This window comes from Aquila chrysaetos, chromosome 12, assembly GCF_900496995.4.
Source record: "Aquila chrysaetos chrysaetos chromosome 12, bAquChr1.4, whole genome shotgun sequence".
NCBI classification, from domain to species: domain Eukaryota; kingdom Metazoa; phylum Chordata; class Aves; order Accipitriformes; family Accipitridae; genus Aquila; species Aquila chrysaetos.
In genome coordinates, this window is record NC_044015.1 from 30,347,970 (window position 1) to 30,363,757 (window position 15,788).

Here is a 15,788-nt window from a genome sequence, read left to right on the forward strand (position 1 = left end):
CTGTGCCTTAGTGTCTGTTGAAGAAACATGCTCTTTAGGTCCTTTGTCCTCTGTTTGCACTTGACTATCCTCAGTTCCTTTATGTGAATTCACTAGCATTTGTCGGGAATCCCCAATCCTATTTCTTCTTATAGTGTAAGTCATTGAGATGAGGCTGTGGTTTTGAAAAACACTCAGTGTTTGGAAAGTCAGATGATGACTTCAAGTGCTACTTTCCCAGAGGATAACTGAGGGGACTTTTTTGGTTTATAATTGTCTATCCCAATGAAGATTGTATAAACTTTACTGAAGGATGTACAGCTTGTGACACATTGCACCCAGATCTGCCATCTGTATTACTAATTTGAGTACCTGGGGAGTACTTTGACCAACAACATCCCACTCCCCAGATTGCCTTTTTTGAGTTTTAGGGACTGATTCTGTCATGGAGCTGCTGCGTGAGCTTTGGGCCTGAGCTTTGCGCTCTGCTCTGTGCTGCCAAGACACTAGGGGTGCTGGCATGGTGGTATTTGCTGTGAGGTGCTGGGACTGGGTGTTGGTAGTTCAAATTGCTCCAGGTCTGTCCCTATACTCAGCCATGTGTCTCTCTTTCCCAGGGAGGGTGTGTAGCATGGTGTATAGTACCTGGCCACAGGATCAGCATGATTAAACTACCTCTGGCCTGGCTTCAGACAGCCTGAGCGCTTATCTGGGTTAGTGGGTAGCAAGAGGGTTTCTGGGGCTGTAGGGGTGGGGGCTGTGTAAGTCACATTGTGTTTACACAGATGAGGTGTGGGGAACTGTGAGATCAGATGCTTGCAGGGTAGGTGATACATATAACTACTCTCATTTCTTGATGTGCCTGTCTGACCTGTCCACAATCCTCTCAGTGCGGAAATGGAGGATTACAGTGAGCAGGACTCCCATAATGTTGCTAGCCCCACAGAGGAGCCAAAGAGCAGTACGGGCACCAGCTGCTGTTCAGAGTTTCCCCTCTCACTGTTGGAAATTGGACAGCCCTGCCAGGCGCACCCTGACTTGCATAAAATTATCCAGGTGAGGAATGTGGAAGCTCAGCTTGGCTTCTGCAGGAGGGTAGAGTGGAATGTCTGCTTCACGTTTGGGATTTCTCTTTTAGGAAAAATTCCTGGAAATTGGAAGTTTACATTTCAAGCCGGTGCCATCAAATCCTCACTATTTCTTTTATTGCCCACCATCAGCCAAGAAAGAGGTAGGCATAGTGCTGCCCTGGCAGGCACTTAGTCCTTGTGGAGGGAAGTAGGTTTGCTTGGTGTCAGATCTGGATTTGGGGCTGGCAGACCCATGGGTAGACTGAGCCCCTGGGGGGCCCATCAACAGCCTGCTTCACTGCTTGGCAGGGTTCTAGTATCTGCCCTTCCTCTCTCCATCTCAGGAAGAGGCATCTCGGGATCAGGCAGACAGGAAAGGCAGTGAGGACATGGAGGGATCAGAGGCAGAACTGGCAGCTGAAGAAGGTAAAATTTGCTTGCTCTGTCCTGGAGAAGAAAATGTCTGTAGTCTCACTGTGGTGATGCCTTTCAGAGCTTGGCTGTGTCTGGTGGGGTCTCTGGGGACATGGGCCTGGTTTGCGAACAGGGAACCTGTATCCACAGGGACTGTGTCTGGGTGCTGCATTGCCACAGAGAGTGACCCAGAGCTGGAGGTGGAGTACCGTGAGAAGCTGGAACACGAGTTCCCAGACACAGATTCCCTCTCGGACTCCAACACAGTGAACCAGGATGATGACTCCTTCAGCGTTCTGGGAGGGGACTCACTCAATGAGCAGGAGTTCCTGGAGCAGGAGATGCCCCCGCTCTTTGTGCACCTTACCTGCTCAGTGAAGCTGCGTAGCCAGCACAGCTCCATGCCCGTGCAGTCCCTGCCAACCTGTCTAGGTAAGAGCAAGCCTTTCTGTGAGGTTAAAGGGCAGTAGGGCTTCTGTCAGGTGCCTGTTGGGCGAGCAGTGCCTGGAACAAACATGCTGTGTCATAAACATCAGTTCCTCTGGACCAGCCCTCCCTGTATGGAGCCCCCAAGGTCTCCCAGCATCAGACAAGGGCTTTTTCACCAGGTTTCCCACTTGCTGTGGGATTGGTCATGGAAGGTTGAAAGGATCATGGAGGATGGTGGCCTTCTTGAGCCTGTCCAAGTGTGTGGGACAGCCACCTCTTGCAGTCTCTGTACTTGCCACCTGTGTGTGTGTGTGTGTAAGCAGAGCTGTTTGTTGCTTGATTCCCTTCGTCTGTGATCTCTCCTCAGGGGAAGTTCTGGGCTGCCTGGAAAGCTGCCAAGGCTTGAACACCATTGACTTGGGGGACCTCTGTGTGACCCTGGACATCTTTGTGCTGACACTGCCCCTGGAGATAGAAGTTGTGAACGCAGACATTCTCCACAACAGGTAGGTGGAAAGAGGCCCAGTCATTCGCCCACCCTCTGCCTGCCCTTTTCAGCCAGCCAGTCTCGGCTCCTCTCTATGTGCTGAGACTCGGGATTCTCCTTCTCAGAGAGCCTGCCACAGCCCTAAGAAAAATAAAATTTTTCCAAGACAGGCTCACCTTCTCTAGAGATCCCTTTTCCCTTCTGTGGAGCCTGTGTCTGTTTATCTTCTCTGGCTCAAAAACTGTTGCTCAGCCTGCTGTCTCTCTCCTGTGACAGATGCACCTCGGAGAGTAGTGTGTCCTTCACACGCTCTCCAGGGCAGCCGTCCTCTTTCCGCTCAGATGAAGATATCATGCACAACTTGGAACGGCTCCCGTCCACAGGAGATGAGAGGTATGGCACTGCAGGTGTAGCAAGCCCCTCATGGGTTCCTTTTGCTGCCTAGGAGCTGCACTGTGGTGGCTGCGTGAATGAGAATGACTCATTGATTCTTCTTCTCCTCTATCCTAGGCACCCTGCACTTTCCAACCTCCCTGGAGTGCACAGGCAGGCTATTGAAGCCACTATGAATGAGGTAAGCCAGCCTTGTCTACTTCTTCTTGCTTCCAGCTGGAGCAAATGTCCACAGCACACAACTGCTATTCCACACTTCCTAGCCTGCTCCAAGCTGCAACCTCTGTCAACTGAACTATCAGGCCTTGCTGGTGTCACACAGACCATTGGCCTTGTGTTCCCCAAAAGTGTGGGACTACCCTGACAAAGTTCTTACTGCAGTTGGGGTGGGACAGGTAGAGCTCTCTTCCAAAGGCCTTTTCTTGGGTACATTCAGAAGGAGACGAGAGATGTAGGTGATGAGAGGGACCATCCTGTTGGGACTTGGATCAGAATTGGGACAGCCTTGCAAATGCAGGTCACCTAGGTCTTTCTCTGCGTCCTTGCTCTGCTCAGATTCGCTGGCTCTTGGATGATGAGATTGTGTCTGCACTGCGCCACTCGCAGGTCATCAGCACATCCATCCTGCACCGGGTGGCCACCCACATCTATAACTCCAAGGGACGGCCCAGCTGCCACAGTGAGGTGGTGCTACTCCAGTTTGTCTTTGGACCTGAGCACTCTCTGGAGAAGTTCAAGGAGGTAAAGAGAAAGCCCTGAGGCAGCATCATACAGTCAGCTAGCAGGATGCTTATTCTTCCCTCTATTGCAGGAGTTCAGAAGAATGGCTCTGCCAGGCTACATGCTTAATGCAGAAGGCAGTGACTACCACTACATCTCCATCAGCCGCCTGCACTCCAGGCGGGCAGCTCCAAACCTTTCGGGGACACCCTGCTTGCAGCAGCCATCTGGAGGGGGTACCAGGACAGCCCTGGGCCAGGCAGGCCAGGAGGGGAGCAGTGAAGCAGAGGCAGAGGGCTCTGAGCTACACCATGCAAGCTGTGTCCTCCCAGAAGAAGCCCGGGGTCTCTGGGGGTGGCCGGAGAGCGAGACACGCATTGTGCCAGACACAGGAAACCCCGTAGGTGGGGGCAGCCACAGCCAGGATGAGGTGAGAGACACTGAGGTGGTCTGTTGGTGGGAAGGTGCAGGACACTCTGGTTACAGAAGGTAGAAGGTTGCAGGAGGATGATGGGACTTTTTTCGATGCCTGTTTTTCTGGTCATTTTTGCAACCTTGGCTTGTGTGCAGGTCCCAGGAGAAGCGCTGAGCCTTGACCAGAGCAGAGCACCTGGCCATGACTCCCTGGAGGAGGCAGCTCCAGAGACAACCATACAGTCACTGCCATCCTCATCCTCCGAAAAGGGCAACAGTGAGAAATCACCATTGGTGACACCATCTGCAGCAAGCCTGGCTGACTCCGTAACGCAGGGCAGGGAAGGTAGGAGCTGCAAATGTGGGCAGGGTGTACCTCAGCCTTGGGAACTTTCAAGGGAAGAGCCCAGTTCTGGCTGTGGCATACAAAATATGACTGCTACTCCTGTTCCAGTCCCTAAACACCAGAATTGGTACCCAGGACTGTTGGTCTCTTCCTTGCTAGGGTGCTGGCAATTCACTGCTTAACAGTACCCAGGGTACTAGGCTGTGCTGCTGCACTGATATCCCTAATGACATGAAGTTCCTGTGACTCCAGTAATGGCTGCAAGAGCCCCATTCCCCAGCCCTGCCTTGTTGTCCTGTGGTGTAATGTTTCTTCAGCACATGGAACGTGTGAAGGGGCCTAGCAAGTGCTTTCATGATCAAACCCCTCTTCTCTTTGCAGGCTCCAGCAAGCAGCGTCCCAGCCGTGTGCAAAGCCTCGTGTCAAGCCAGGGCAGCATGGACTCCGACCACCTGGGTGAGTCTGCTGGGGCAGGAGTGACCGACAGTGTGCAGTGAGACGCTGGCAGTGACATAGTGGTGCAGGGGTGGGGGGGGACTGTGTGGCTGGGTTGGGGTGACCCCTGAGGACAGGGTTTGTCAGTGGCTCTGATCTCTCAGAGCCTGCTGTGCCTGGGGAGGAGGCTGGCTTGCCAGGCCTGGGACTGAAGTGAGGATACATTGCAGGTTACGATGGGGGAAGCAGTGACTCGGAGTATGAGGAGGCACTAATGAGTGACCAGGAACCCAGGTGTCCCCTCATGCCGGATTTCTGGCTCATCATAAAAATCCAGCAGGACCGAGTGGAGGTCTTTTACCACACACGGTAAGGAGGGTCCCCTGTCTGTCCGCTGCTTCTCTGTACCAGGACCTTATTGCCACTCACCCATCTCTGGACAGGATCTCCCTCCTGCCCAGTGTCTGTGGAGAGCTGCAGGACTAGACTGGTGCTCCATGAGGGGAAATCTGCCATCCTTCCCCACTGTGTTCCTGCTCCCAGCACAGAGGGACAGGTGCTGTCCAGGTGCCCTGCTGACCCCTCTCTCCCCTTCCCTGTAAAGCAGCCTGAGTGTGGAGAAGGCAGCATCAGCAGAGACAGAAGAGGAGCAGCCAGGGGAGTGCCAGAGTCTGAACCAGGTGGTGGTGAAGAAGATCAGTGAAATCTGCAGAGTTGTCAATCAGGTAACAAGTCTGCAGAGGGCAGGGACAGAGCTGCCAGTCATGAGATGGCTTAGATAAGAAGGGACCTGTGGAGGTTGTCTGGTCTGGGCCCAGCTCAGAGGAGGGTCAGGGGAGCCAGTTCAGCTGGTGGAGTCACAGCTTGAGGGTCAAAGGAAAAGGGACTCAGTCTGGCCCTAAGCCCTTCTCCTTGCTGTCTTCTGTTGGCTGTGAAAGCAACAGAACCAATCTTTTCTCATCCTTCACAGCGCTTGCTGCTGCAGGATCTGCATGACAGCCACATATGCAACTCATTACTGGTGGCAGAAAGTGAGGAGGACATCTGGAAGAGTGAAACGCCCTATACTTCATACAGGCAGCGCGTCATGCCCACAGACGGTATGAATACTCCTTTGGCCATTCCTCAGCAGCAGTGCTACTGCCTGCCCATGAGTGACTAAAAAGATGGTGACTTCCATGCTATGGCCCCAGCTATGTCCTGTGCTCTTTGTAGATTACTCTGTAGAGGAGAGCTACCAGCCCCGGGACTACCTGGCTGCCACCATGCAGTTCATGCCAGGGCACTTTGCTTGTGATGTTGTGTGGAGCACACTCATCCATGTGCATTCACGCCTCAAGATGGGCCCCAACATGGGGGTCTCGCGAGGTGCGTACAGCCCAGGTTCCCTGTCATTTTGCATGTCCAGAGTCTGGCTTCTGGCTGGATTGGCACACCAGAGAAGGGTATGTGGGATAGCTAACATCCCACATTGCCCACAGCTATCCAGGCGCTTCGCTCGGTGCTCAACGCCTTCTCTGTGGTGAACAGGAAGAATATGTTTGTCTACCAGGAACGTGCCACTAAATCTGTTTTCTACCTCCGGTAAGAAGCCAGCATGACTTGTTGGCCTGACCCTGCCCTGCTATGTGCATTACACCAGACTGAGAGTTCCTTGGGGCAGAAAGTGTCTGCCCAGCCTCAGGGACCCCGCTGTGACGCAAGCAGCAAATATCTGAGTTCTCATAAGTCAGAGTCACATCAAGTCAGGCACCTCCTGCTCTCCCTGCACTAAGCCTTTACATGGGAGGGACAAGGATGATTTTTTTTTTTTTGAGGGAGCCAGAGAGCAATTTTTCCACAAGCTCCATATCGTAAGGACTAATCCCCAGAAAGTGCACAGGGGAGAGCAAGAAAGATGTGGATCTTCTGTGGAGGTATGATGCTGTCAGAGGCTGACATGTCTTTCTCCTCTAATCAGATTAACTGAAACCACCTACAGTGGGAAGGTGTGGGAAGCAGAGAGCATCCTTAGTCCAGCATCTCGCTCGCTGGCACTGACACGCAGCCAAGAGCCCATTTACACTGAGGATCTAACGGTGAGTCTGCTGTTTTCTGGGAGTGGATATGGATGCTCTTGGTCACAGGAGTGAGGGAACTCAGTAGTTCCAGCAACTTGGATTTTATGTAGGATAAAACTTACATTGTAGATGTGTGGAGTGGGACAGCAGTGGGTGGGTTCTGCCTGACCTTGCTGACAGCCAGGGACAATGATGGATTTAGAATTCACATTGAAACTGCTTCTGTGTGGCTGTCTTTGCTTCTCCAGGGTTCTCGTTCCTCTCTGGACACAGCCTCATGCCGTAGTGTGGACTCTGCCCGCCCTGTGGGACAGGTAGACAGGCACATCCAGCTGATGGTCCATGGTGTTGCCCCAGCAGGTAAGTGTTACAGCATCTGGCAGCAGATGGACTGTGCTGATGCAAAGCAGGGGAATGGAGCTCTGCTCCCTGCCCTCTTTGCTTGAAGAGCAGAGAAGGTATCTCCCTCCTGAGCAAGCTGCTCTTCCTGAGCCCAGAGCTGCTCACTGTTCTGTCTGGATGGGAATGTGAGGAAAGGATCCATGGCCCACAGTGAAACCTCCTGCAGACCGGGTGGCTTGTGCCAACTTTCCTTATGCAGGAGTGCATTTGTCTTTGCCTGCTGTACCAGCAGTCTTTTGTGATCGTGAATGGGTAGAAAAAGATGCCTGAAGAAATTGATGGTGGGGAAAGACATGTTCCCTTTGGGAAGTGAGTGTGAGGCTGGTACATCCTGAACAGGCAGGGAGGGGTGGCTGTAGTCATTCTTACTGGATGGGGTGAAAAAGCTGCTTGTACCTCTGCTTACTTGTCAGGGCCTGAGATCACAGATGAGCTGGTGAAAGTGCTGCGCAGACGCCTGGATGAGGCCACCCTGGATATCATCACTGTGATGCTGGTGCGGAACTGCAAGCTGACCCCAGCAGATGTGGAGGTACCTCACTGGCTGGCTATCTGTTCCGCTCGTCCCAGAGCCCATAACACTTTCCTACTTTTTGACCTGTCTCAGCCCCTCTTGCCCCAGGGCAGGGAAGGCCAGGGTAGTTTGCTGCATCCCAGTCCCTGCTCCAGTGCTTGCTCAGGCTAGCATTCACCAGAGTATACTGTGTGGGTGCCAGGGTAGGTGCCAGATCCACTTTGCTGGGGTTTGCAGCACGGCAGGGCCTCCCTGTGAATACCCCTGGAATATCTGCCCAGATGTCTCTCAGGATGATGCCTATGGGCCTGGATTCTGCCCACCATACTCTCCCTTCACATAGCCAGCTGGCGTAATTTGGATCATTATCAGAGCCCCAGGGCATCCTGCTAGTCTCAGCTGAGTTTTAAAGCCGCCTCTCTGCAGTTTATCCAGCCCCCTGGAACGCCGCCCACAGAGGTCCTGCAGTTCGCACTGCCACCCTCCGCCCTGCCTTGGCTGCATGCGGTAGCCTACTATCTGCGCCAGAACCTGCTCATCTTCCTGCACACCCCGAAGTACACAGACAGCAACGTGGAGCACCACTTCAAGGTGAGGAGGGCTATGAGTTGGGACAGCAGTCTGCCCAGCTTCTACCTGCTGCTGGGGACATTTCTTGGGGCAGCTCAATCACCATGTTCCCTGCTCTGCCATGTAGTGTTAGGGAGGAACTGACACTAAATGCTGAAGCCTGGAGGAGTTTCACAGGACTGTGAGCAGTTCCTGTTTGGCCTAGACAGGCCTTGCTTTCACACAATCAGTCACTTGCTGTGCAAAAAGCAGCAATCGCAAAGCTCATGCCCACAATCATCTCCCAGGAGTATGGGAGAAGACGCCCTTGCAAAGCTGAACTTGGGTCCTTGCATAGCTCCTTCAGATCTAAGGACTGAAGCATCAGAATTAATAAAAGTTTGGGAGCAGCTACCCACCCGCTCAGTATGGCCATAGCAAGGGTAAAGGGTGAGGCCAGATGTGTAGTGCCATATAACTGCATAGAGCTGTAGGGAGTTCCTTCAGCCCAACAGTGGTGAAGGCTGTGCTGGCGAGTGTTTTAAGTAGGTCTGGATTGTTTGCTACAGGTGTGGAGATGAGCTCTGCACGCACATGGGCCTCTGCTTCCAGTTAAGGCAAGGTCTCTAATCTCTGTCACTATTCTTCCTTGCTCTCCTTAGCACTACTTCAACCACGGTGGGAGCATCCCTGACCAGGATCTCTATCTGTACAACAAGCCGGGTGGCCAAGGCACTGGTGGAAAAGGTATCATGGTCAACTCTCGCCTGAAACCAGGGCATGGGGCTGTGTGTTGGGAAGCTGCTTCCCATGTTGGAGAGCTCTGAGTGACTGAGGAGGCCCGGTGCTGGGGTAGTGTGTTTCTCCAGTGGCTGGGAGGTGGGCAGGGTGTCTGCTTGTGGGACTGCACACCCTTGCACGTGTGGTGGAGCAAGCTAAGGCCTCTCGCAGAGCAACTTGCTAAGCTTGGCCTGTTGCTGTAGGAAGCAGCTCTAGGTCACAGTAGCTGTGGGGAGAGACACAGTGAGACTTCAGTAAGTGTGGGGTACAGAGGCTCAGTGGGGCTGGAGGTGGGAGCAGGGACAGTTGTTTCAGGAGCCTTGCTTCAAAGGGGTAGCTGGATGCTGCAAGTAACTGAGCACGGGCTGTGGGGACAATGTCCTTGCACTTTTCTCTGGACTGTTGGAGAAGGGATTGCATAGGGCCCATCCTGCAGCAGGCTGTCATGTCATGTTTTGTCCAGGCCATGTGGTCTATCACCTGGCCATCGTGTGTCTTGTGCCCCTTGTGCACCGTCTGAATGTTCTTCTGTTATGTAGGTACCATGTCGGACCTTGTGCAGCACCTCTTTCCACTCTCCCACTTCCAAGGTAGCTCCTGTGGCTCCGAGTATTACTCCGGTTCCCCTTCCTGTGCAGCTCCCTGGCCCCTCTGGTCCCTGCTGTTCTTGTTTTCCTTGTGTCGTGGCTTGAGCTCTGACTCCTCTGTGTGTTTGTCTGTGTGTGTCCATTTAGCTGAGCCTCCTCTTTCTTGCTGGCTGGATAAATGAGCAAACAGAACCTGCTGCTCTGAGATGGCAGCTCTGCAGTCCCCAGCTGCTGAGGGTCCATGTGCTGCCCTCTTAGCTTGTAAGCAGTGAACTCCAAAATCCTGCACTCTTTTTTCCCACAGGTCCAAACAGGCATCTCCTCCCTGAGGAAGACGGGAGTCATGATGTTTCAGCTGTGGTTTCACACTCCAGGGTGTAGCATCATCACTCTCCCAGTGGCTGTGTCTTGGGGTGGGGGGTTCCCTTGCATACCAAGGGGCTAGAGTGGCTGGGCACCACTAGATGTGTACTTTGTATTTCAGGGAGCCTGGGTCAGAGGGAGCTCAGAGTCCCTCACAGATGGGAGGTAACAGCTCCCTAGCCCCCCACCTTTCCACAGAGTGCGATGGATGACTATGTAGCCAAACTCCATTGCACCAGGCAGTAAGGTCCTTGGCAGCTCTGCTAACTTACCTCTTCCTATAGCCCCAGAGCTCAGGTCTTGAGTTTCTTACCTGTGATTTAGTGGTTGCGTTTCAGCTTCCCTGTGCTCCTGTAACAAGATTGGGAGCCTTGTTCCCTGCAGCGAGGAGGCGAGCCTTTCTGCTGGTGGGGCAGGGGCAGCGGCAGCCATCATCTCTGCCCCAAGAGACTGAGCTGGCTGCAGGGTGCCGAGTGCTTGGCACTTGCTTGGCAAATCAGCTCTGTCTTGGGGAGCACCTGCAAACGAGGAGTCTGCTCCTGCAGCTGCTGACCTGGCCTGCTTGAGACCACTGCTGTGGGTGCTCCCTCTCTGGAGCATGTGTCCCAGCATGAGGAGGACGTGGGACATTGTGCTTGGTTGTTCTCATGTCCTCAGATAGACTGAAGCAGAGCAGAGGTACAGGAATGGATGTGATAGGGAAACATGCCAGAGAGGGGGAGGCTGAAGGCACTCAGTGTGGTAATTTATCCAGGAGGAGAAGGAGTGACTACATCTTGGTCTACAATTACTGCATGAGCATCCACTGTCATTTTGGTGGGCCTGGGGCTGACTGTCAAGCCAGACAGATGAGGAGTTTGTGCCCTTTACTTGTTTAAAGAAAGTAAGTCTGCTTGGTAGAGCTCATATTCACTGTCACATGGGGCCAATTTGCTGCTCCCGATACCTCTGTATCGACACCCACATCCCAGAGAGCTGCTGGGCTGCAGCGAGAGGCTGTGTGAGGTGGGAGAGCCCCTGTGTGAGGCTCACTGCCCTGCTCTGAAGGGGGATGAGGCTGGGTAAAGTCCTGGTCCCCTCTACCTTTGATATTTAGGAAATTACGAGCTTCCCCATTGTTTGCTGCGTAAAGGGTTGTTCCTGTGCCTGTCTCAGGGAGAGATGATGGAGGCTGTTGCAGAGCACCTCTGAGACAAGGCTGCTCCTGTACTTTTCTTCAAGTGGAGGGGTGCTCATAGGTGTAGAGTTTCCTTTCCTCAGTGTGAGTGCAAGTGAGCTGCCCTCTGACTTGAATGCCTACCTCTCTCCTTTGGAAGCAGCTCTTTCCATCCCAGTGCCCTCTCCCTTGCATCTGGGGTGTCTTGGAGGAAAGGTTGCTGCAGAGCTTACGCTTCATTAGGAATGATGGAGACTGGGTGGTTGTGCTGCTGATTAGCCCTGGGCACAGTCTGCTGGTACCGGATTTGTCTCAGCACAGGGAGGGCACCAGTCTTCCACACAGTGCTGTGGATCCAGTTGGGTACAGTTTGGTTGCTCTGTGGCAGTGGAGTCTGGTGTCACTCCCACCCTTGCTGGGATGGAGAGGAACTGAGTATGGGCTCAGAAATGCCGTGGGGCTGAGGTTGTTTGCATCTGGACACATCACCCTTTGGCAGTGTTGGGGCAGCTTTGCCATCCAGTCACCTGAGTGCTGGGTTAGTTGGTCAAGGGGCTTTGAAAGGGAGTGGGAGCATCTAGGGTTACAGTGTGGGGTTTGGACCTCATAGCTGCATCTGTGGTGCTGCTTCCCTGGTGTCCTGGCTATCGAGCTGGGCTGTGGGGATTGAGCTCCTGTTTCTGGTCTGGTCCGTAGCAGGGCTTCTCCTTCTGTGTGGCCCAGGGCATGCAGCATGTGGGCTCTGAAGCAAGCACCATGCTGCTACTCTGCATCTCTGAACTGTCCCGTTATGCACATGTAGGGCTCAGTGTAGAGAGGCTACAGGCAGGGCCTGAATTTTACTCTGCATCAACTCCAGGCTAATACTAGGTGTCAACCTGCTTTGTTCCCAGTCCTGCTCGTTGGAGTGCATGGGGAAGGTACCTGATGTTGTATGGGCGTACAGTGAGGAGGGTGCTGTGAGTGTAATCTGCAACAGGGTGTCATGTATACAGTCTTCCTCTGCAGGGACTTGAGGTCCTTCAGAGCCTGGAGAGGGCTGCTGGAGAGTATCTGGGCTCTGTATTCTGTCCCTTAAGAGGATAGGGATGGTGAGCCCCATCCTGGATCTCTCTGCATAAAGGCCCTCCTGGGGCAAATGGAGATACTTTCCCCTTGCATATGGGGCTGGACAACCCAGGAAGCTCCTGCAGGGCAAGGGAAAAGCTGCTGTGGCACTGCAAGAGAGAGACTCGGGGTGATGGGGACACCCTGTGCCAAACACCATGCTTCTTACCCTGGCTCCCCACAGGCACAGCTAGCCTCTGCTCCCCTGGCTGCATCCCCTCCTGTGGGCCCTGCCTGCCACGTGGCACTGTGCAACCCAAGTGGTGACATGACGGTCCCAGGTGCGGGGTGGCAGGCTCTAGGCAGGGCTTGTAGAGGTGCAGGGGCTGACAGAGGCTGTCTCGGGCTCTCCCCGGCAGGAATCGCGTGCATTGCACTGACGTTCGTGGATGAGCACGGCAGCCCCACCTCACTGCCCCATGGGGAGAGGCCTGACCCTCTGAAGCTGCCTTCCTCCTCACCCATCATGGGCCTGCTGCAGGATGCCGACTTCGAAAGACTCACCGCAGTCAGCAGGCACCAGCCGGAGACCAGCACCCTGCATTCAGGTAGAGTGAAACATACCACAAGTTGCCGATTCCTTGCTGCCTCCACATCCCCTGGGGCGCCTAGGAGGGAGGGCTGGCAACGGTGGGGGTGCAGAGCCATGCAGGACTGCCCTTTCCCTGCAGAGCCCCGCATGCTGGTGCGCCTGGATATCTGGGAGAAGGGCAACATCAGCCTGCTGCAGCTGTCGGAGAAGCTGCGTGGGGCCCTGCGCCATGCTCTTTGCGACGCTGTCATGGAGTTCCTCGTGCTGCCGGCCCCACTCTGTGTGGAGGCCACCAGCCCCCTGGGTGCTGCAGACCTGGAGGAGCTGAGCTCTGCAGGTGAGAGCCCGACCAGGACGGCCATTCCAAGCCCCCAGCCAGCCTTGCTCCTCCCGCTTGGCCTGTGGGAGCTTGGCTCTGCTGGGGGGACTGGGGCTGAGGGGGCTGCGAGGAAGTCACTCTCCCCTCTGCAAGCTGTGCTGTGTGATGTCTCAGGGAAGAATCATTATACGAATTGGGGCTGGAAGAGGTATGTAAAGGTCTATCTGCTCCCCAAGACTGAATCTACTTTGCTGGGTGTTGCTGAGGGCTCTCTCCCTTCTCTCCAGCTTGGCTCTGGCCAGCCACAGTGGGGTACACGGGGACACCAGCAGTGTTGCAGTGGGAAGCTCTGGAGAGTCTGATTCGCTCTGTCTCCACAGGAGGCCTAAGGAGGACCATGTCAGAGACCAAGGGCCTGGCCCTGGCCACTGGGGGGGCTGGCAGGAGCTGTCCTCCACCCTTGCACTTCACCTCTGCCCCTTCGTCCAGCTCCGGGGAGCCAGTGACACCCACAAGCAAGCTTGGACGCCGCAGCTTCTGGGACATGCTGGTAATGTTGCTGAGGGACCAGTGGGGAGCGGGGCCTGTAAGTCCTGATGATGTGTCAGGCCAGGAGGAATTAAGAGGAGGCACCTGGCTGGGGTTGGGAGGCCAGGCTGGTAGCGGGGACTTTGAGATCAGGGTGCTAGCTGGGCTGTGCATGTGCACAGCATTAACTTACCCCCTTCTCCCTAGAGCAAGGCAGAGTCCTCGGAGCTGGGCAGCCCCAAGACTACTGATGACATTGTGCTGGAGAGGCCAGAAGAGGCTCGCACGAGGCGGCGGCACAAGACTGAGAGCGTCAAGCAGCATCTGAGCCAGGATCGGGCCACAGCCACAGCTGAACTGGAACAGGCACAGAGGCAAGCACAGCCTGCAGGCCGGGCAGCCAGGGTGTTGTTCCCCTCTGCTGCACAGTGCTCCGCAGCCTGACATCCTGCTGGCTCTATCTGCACCTTAGCCCTCGACCACATCGCCTTTCCTGGCAGTTTCTTCCTTACACAGCCAGTTAGGGGAGCTGCCTTCCACACAAAAAACCTCAATCCTTATTGCTGCAGCGCTGCTGGGAGCACTGGTAGATCTCCCTGCCAGAGATCCCTCCCCTGCATTGTGGGGCCCTGCACAGCACCTGACACCCCTATGTCTGCTGACCCAGAGGGACCAAGCTCAAGGGCTGTAACAACCCAAAAAGGGGGCTCGCCGGGCTCTGCTCTGAAGCTGGGTGGGGAGAGACCATTGCACATTTGTGCCTTCATTGCTGTTGACTTTGATCTGGTACAATTGCTTCCCTTTCCTCTTCCTAGGCGCCGAGCCTGCCAGTTGGAAGAAGGGGATGTAGGTACCATGCACCCGCTCTTCAATCAAACTTGCCAGCAGTGGATGGCATTCATGAACCACCTGGGTATGTGTTTCAGGCCCCAGCTCCTCCCTGGAGCTGCAAGGACAAGTCCTCATATGACACCAAGCCATCTGCCTTCATCCCTTGCTGATCTCTAGCTAGTTACACACTCTGCCCCCAAACCTCATCAGAGTCCCCTCAGTCTTAAGGGCCAGCATCAGCATTGCAAAGCTGTGACAGGAGTCCCAGCATGTGTCTGTGTGCATCTGAACAAACCTGCTAAGGCCTGCGGTTGTATCTGCCATGCTGCAAGTCTAGGGCTTGCTGGACTTGGCTGCAACTGCATTGGAAAGACTGAACTCCAATGGCAGCTACAGTAATGATAAAGCTCCCAGATGTAGCAGGGAGAATCTGAGCCTCTGTGACACACTCTGGAGCTGTGAAGTTGCATGGGAGACCCTCAGTCTTGCAGGGAGCAAGAGGAGGAGGCAGGCAGCAAGGAGGGATGCCCTTCATATGGTGGGATTTGGGTCTGCGCGGTTGCCCTGTTGCTGCTTTCTGGATACCTCTCAGTTCAGTGTTTCTTCATCCTCTTGCACCTCCTGCTGGCCAGGTAGAGTTGTTCTCTGGTAAGGAGTAGGCTAGGGAGCAAGGAATAGGTGGGGGAATAAAGTGCTGTGCTCAGGGCATGCAGGCAGTTTGGTCCAGGCCCTGCTTCCGGCCAGAGCCTGAAACCAGTTTTTTGTTCAGCCTTTGTCTTCTCCTCCTCCATATAAAGTCCTTGTTCTCCGGCTCTGCCTACCTCTGTCCCTGGCAAGGCAGGAACTTGGCCTGCTCTGGGCAGCATGCCTGCAATGGGGCTCCCTTAGCCCTCCCCACTGCCCAGGTAGACAGGGCTTGGCTCTGGGGCAGCTTGGCACCTTCTCCTACAGTAGTACTTCTTCCGTGCAGGGTGCCCTTCGGTGCAGCAGTGCTCAGTGGAGATTGTGTCTCGTTTCCTCCTGTCCTCCATCCTGGTGGAAGTGGTGAGCCTGGTCACTGCCCTGGCGAGCGACACCACTGTTAAGGTGTTTGAGCAGATCTGGTGAGTTATGCTGTTCGCAGGGGGCTGTTTGGCACCAGCAAATGCCAATCAGCTGTGCCAGCCTCTACTTCCATGGCTCTACTTGTCAGCCACCTTTGGTGCTCTTCTTTGCAGCTACCATCAGGGCACTGCCTTCCTGCCCTATAAGCCTGGCCAGAGCGCCAGCCCTCGCCCTGCAGCCGTCAGACACTTCATCCTGCTGGGACGCAACTTCCAGCAGTGGCGTTGCAGCACAGAACAGGGTGAGTGCCTGGCCAGGGTCCATGGCAC

The 15,788-nt window shown here is 54.7% G+C and overlaps 1 protein-coding gene across 21 annotated transcripts in view; it reads left to right on the top strand.

The window, feature by feature from the left end:
• Positions 1-15,788, top strand: part of SZT2 (SZT2 subunit of KICSTOR complex) — a 60,786-nt gene that overhangs the window by 29,510 nt on the left and 15,488 nt on the right. For 14 of the 21 annotated variants that reach the window (XR_005933635.1, XR_005933636.1, XM_041127566.1 and 11 more), the window contains 29 exons: positions 870-1,035; positions 1,118-1,210; positions 1,394-1,475; positions 1,614-1,895; positions 2,260-2,398; positions 2,656-2,772; positions 2,890-2,953; positions 3,328-3,513; positions 3,584-3,922; positions 4,063-4,252; positions 4,634-4,708; positions 4,918-5,056; positions 5,292-5,412; positions 5,658-5,787; positions 5,903-6,055; positions 6,169-6,271; positions 6,648-6,765; positions 6,996-7,107; positions 7,563-7,681; positions 8,090-8,254; positions 8,875-8,959; positions 9,532-9,582; positions 12,565-12,753; positions 12,877-13,074; positions 13,437-13,606; positions 13,792-13,958; positions 14,400-14,497; positions 15,386-15,518; positions 15,633-15,760. Coding sequence is in view for 19 of the 21 variants with exons in the window: in XM_041127566.1 (XP_040983500.1) it covers positions 870-1,035; positions 1,118-1,210; positions 1,394-1,475; positions 1,614-1,895; positions 2,260-2,398; positions 2,656-2,772; positions 2,890-2,953; positions 3,328-3,513; positions 3,584-3,922; positions 4,063-4,252; positions 4,634-4,708; positions 4,918-5,056; positions 5,292-5,412; positions 5,658-5,787; positions 5,903-6,055; positions 6,169-6,271; positions 6,648-6,765; positions 6,996-7,107; positions 7,563-7,681; positions 8,090-8,254; positions 8,875-8,959; positions 9,532-9,582; positions 12,565-12,753; positions 12,877-13,074; positions 13,437-13,606; positions 13,792-13,958; positions 14,400-14,497; positions 15,386-15,518; positions 15,633-15,760 (4,112 nt within the window). In the remaining 2 variants the exon portion in view is untranslated. The remainder of the gene's footprint in view (positions 1-869; positions 1,036-1,117; positions 1,211-1,393; positions 1,476-1,613; positions 1,896-2,259; positions 2,399-2,655; positions 2,773-2,889; positions 2,954-3,327; positions 3,514-3,583; positions 3,923-4,062; positions 4,253-4,633; positions 4,709-4,917; positions 5,057-5,291; positions 5,413-5,657; positions 5,788-5,902; positions 6,056-6,168; positions 6,272-6,647; positions 6,766-6,995; positions 7,108-7,562; positions 7,682-8,089; positions 8,255-8,874; positions 8,960-9,531; positions 9,583-12,564; positions 12,754-12,876; positions 13,075-13,436; positions 13,607-13,791; positions 13,959-14,399; positions 14,498-15,385; positions 15,519-15,632; positions 15,761-15,788) is intronic. The other 7 variants (XM_030031941.2, XM_041127563.1, XM_041127569.1 and 4 more) reach the window with 3 other exon arrangements.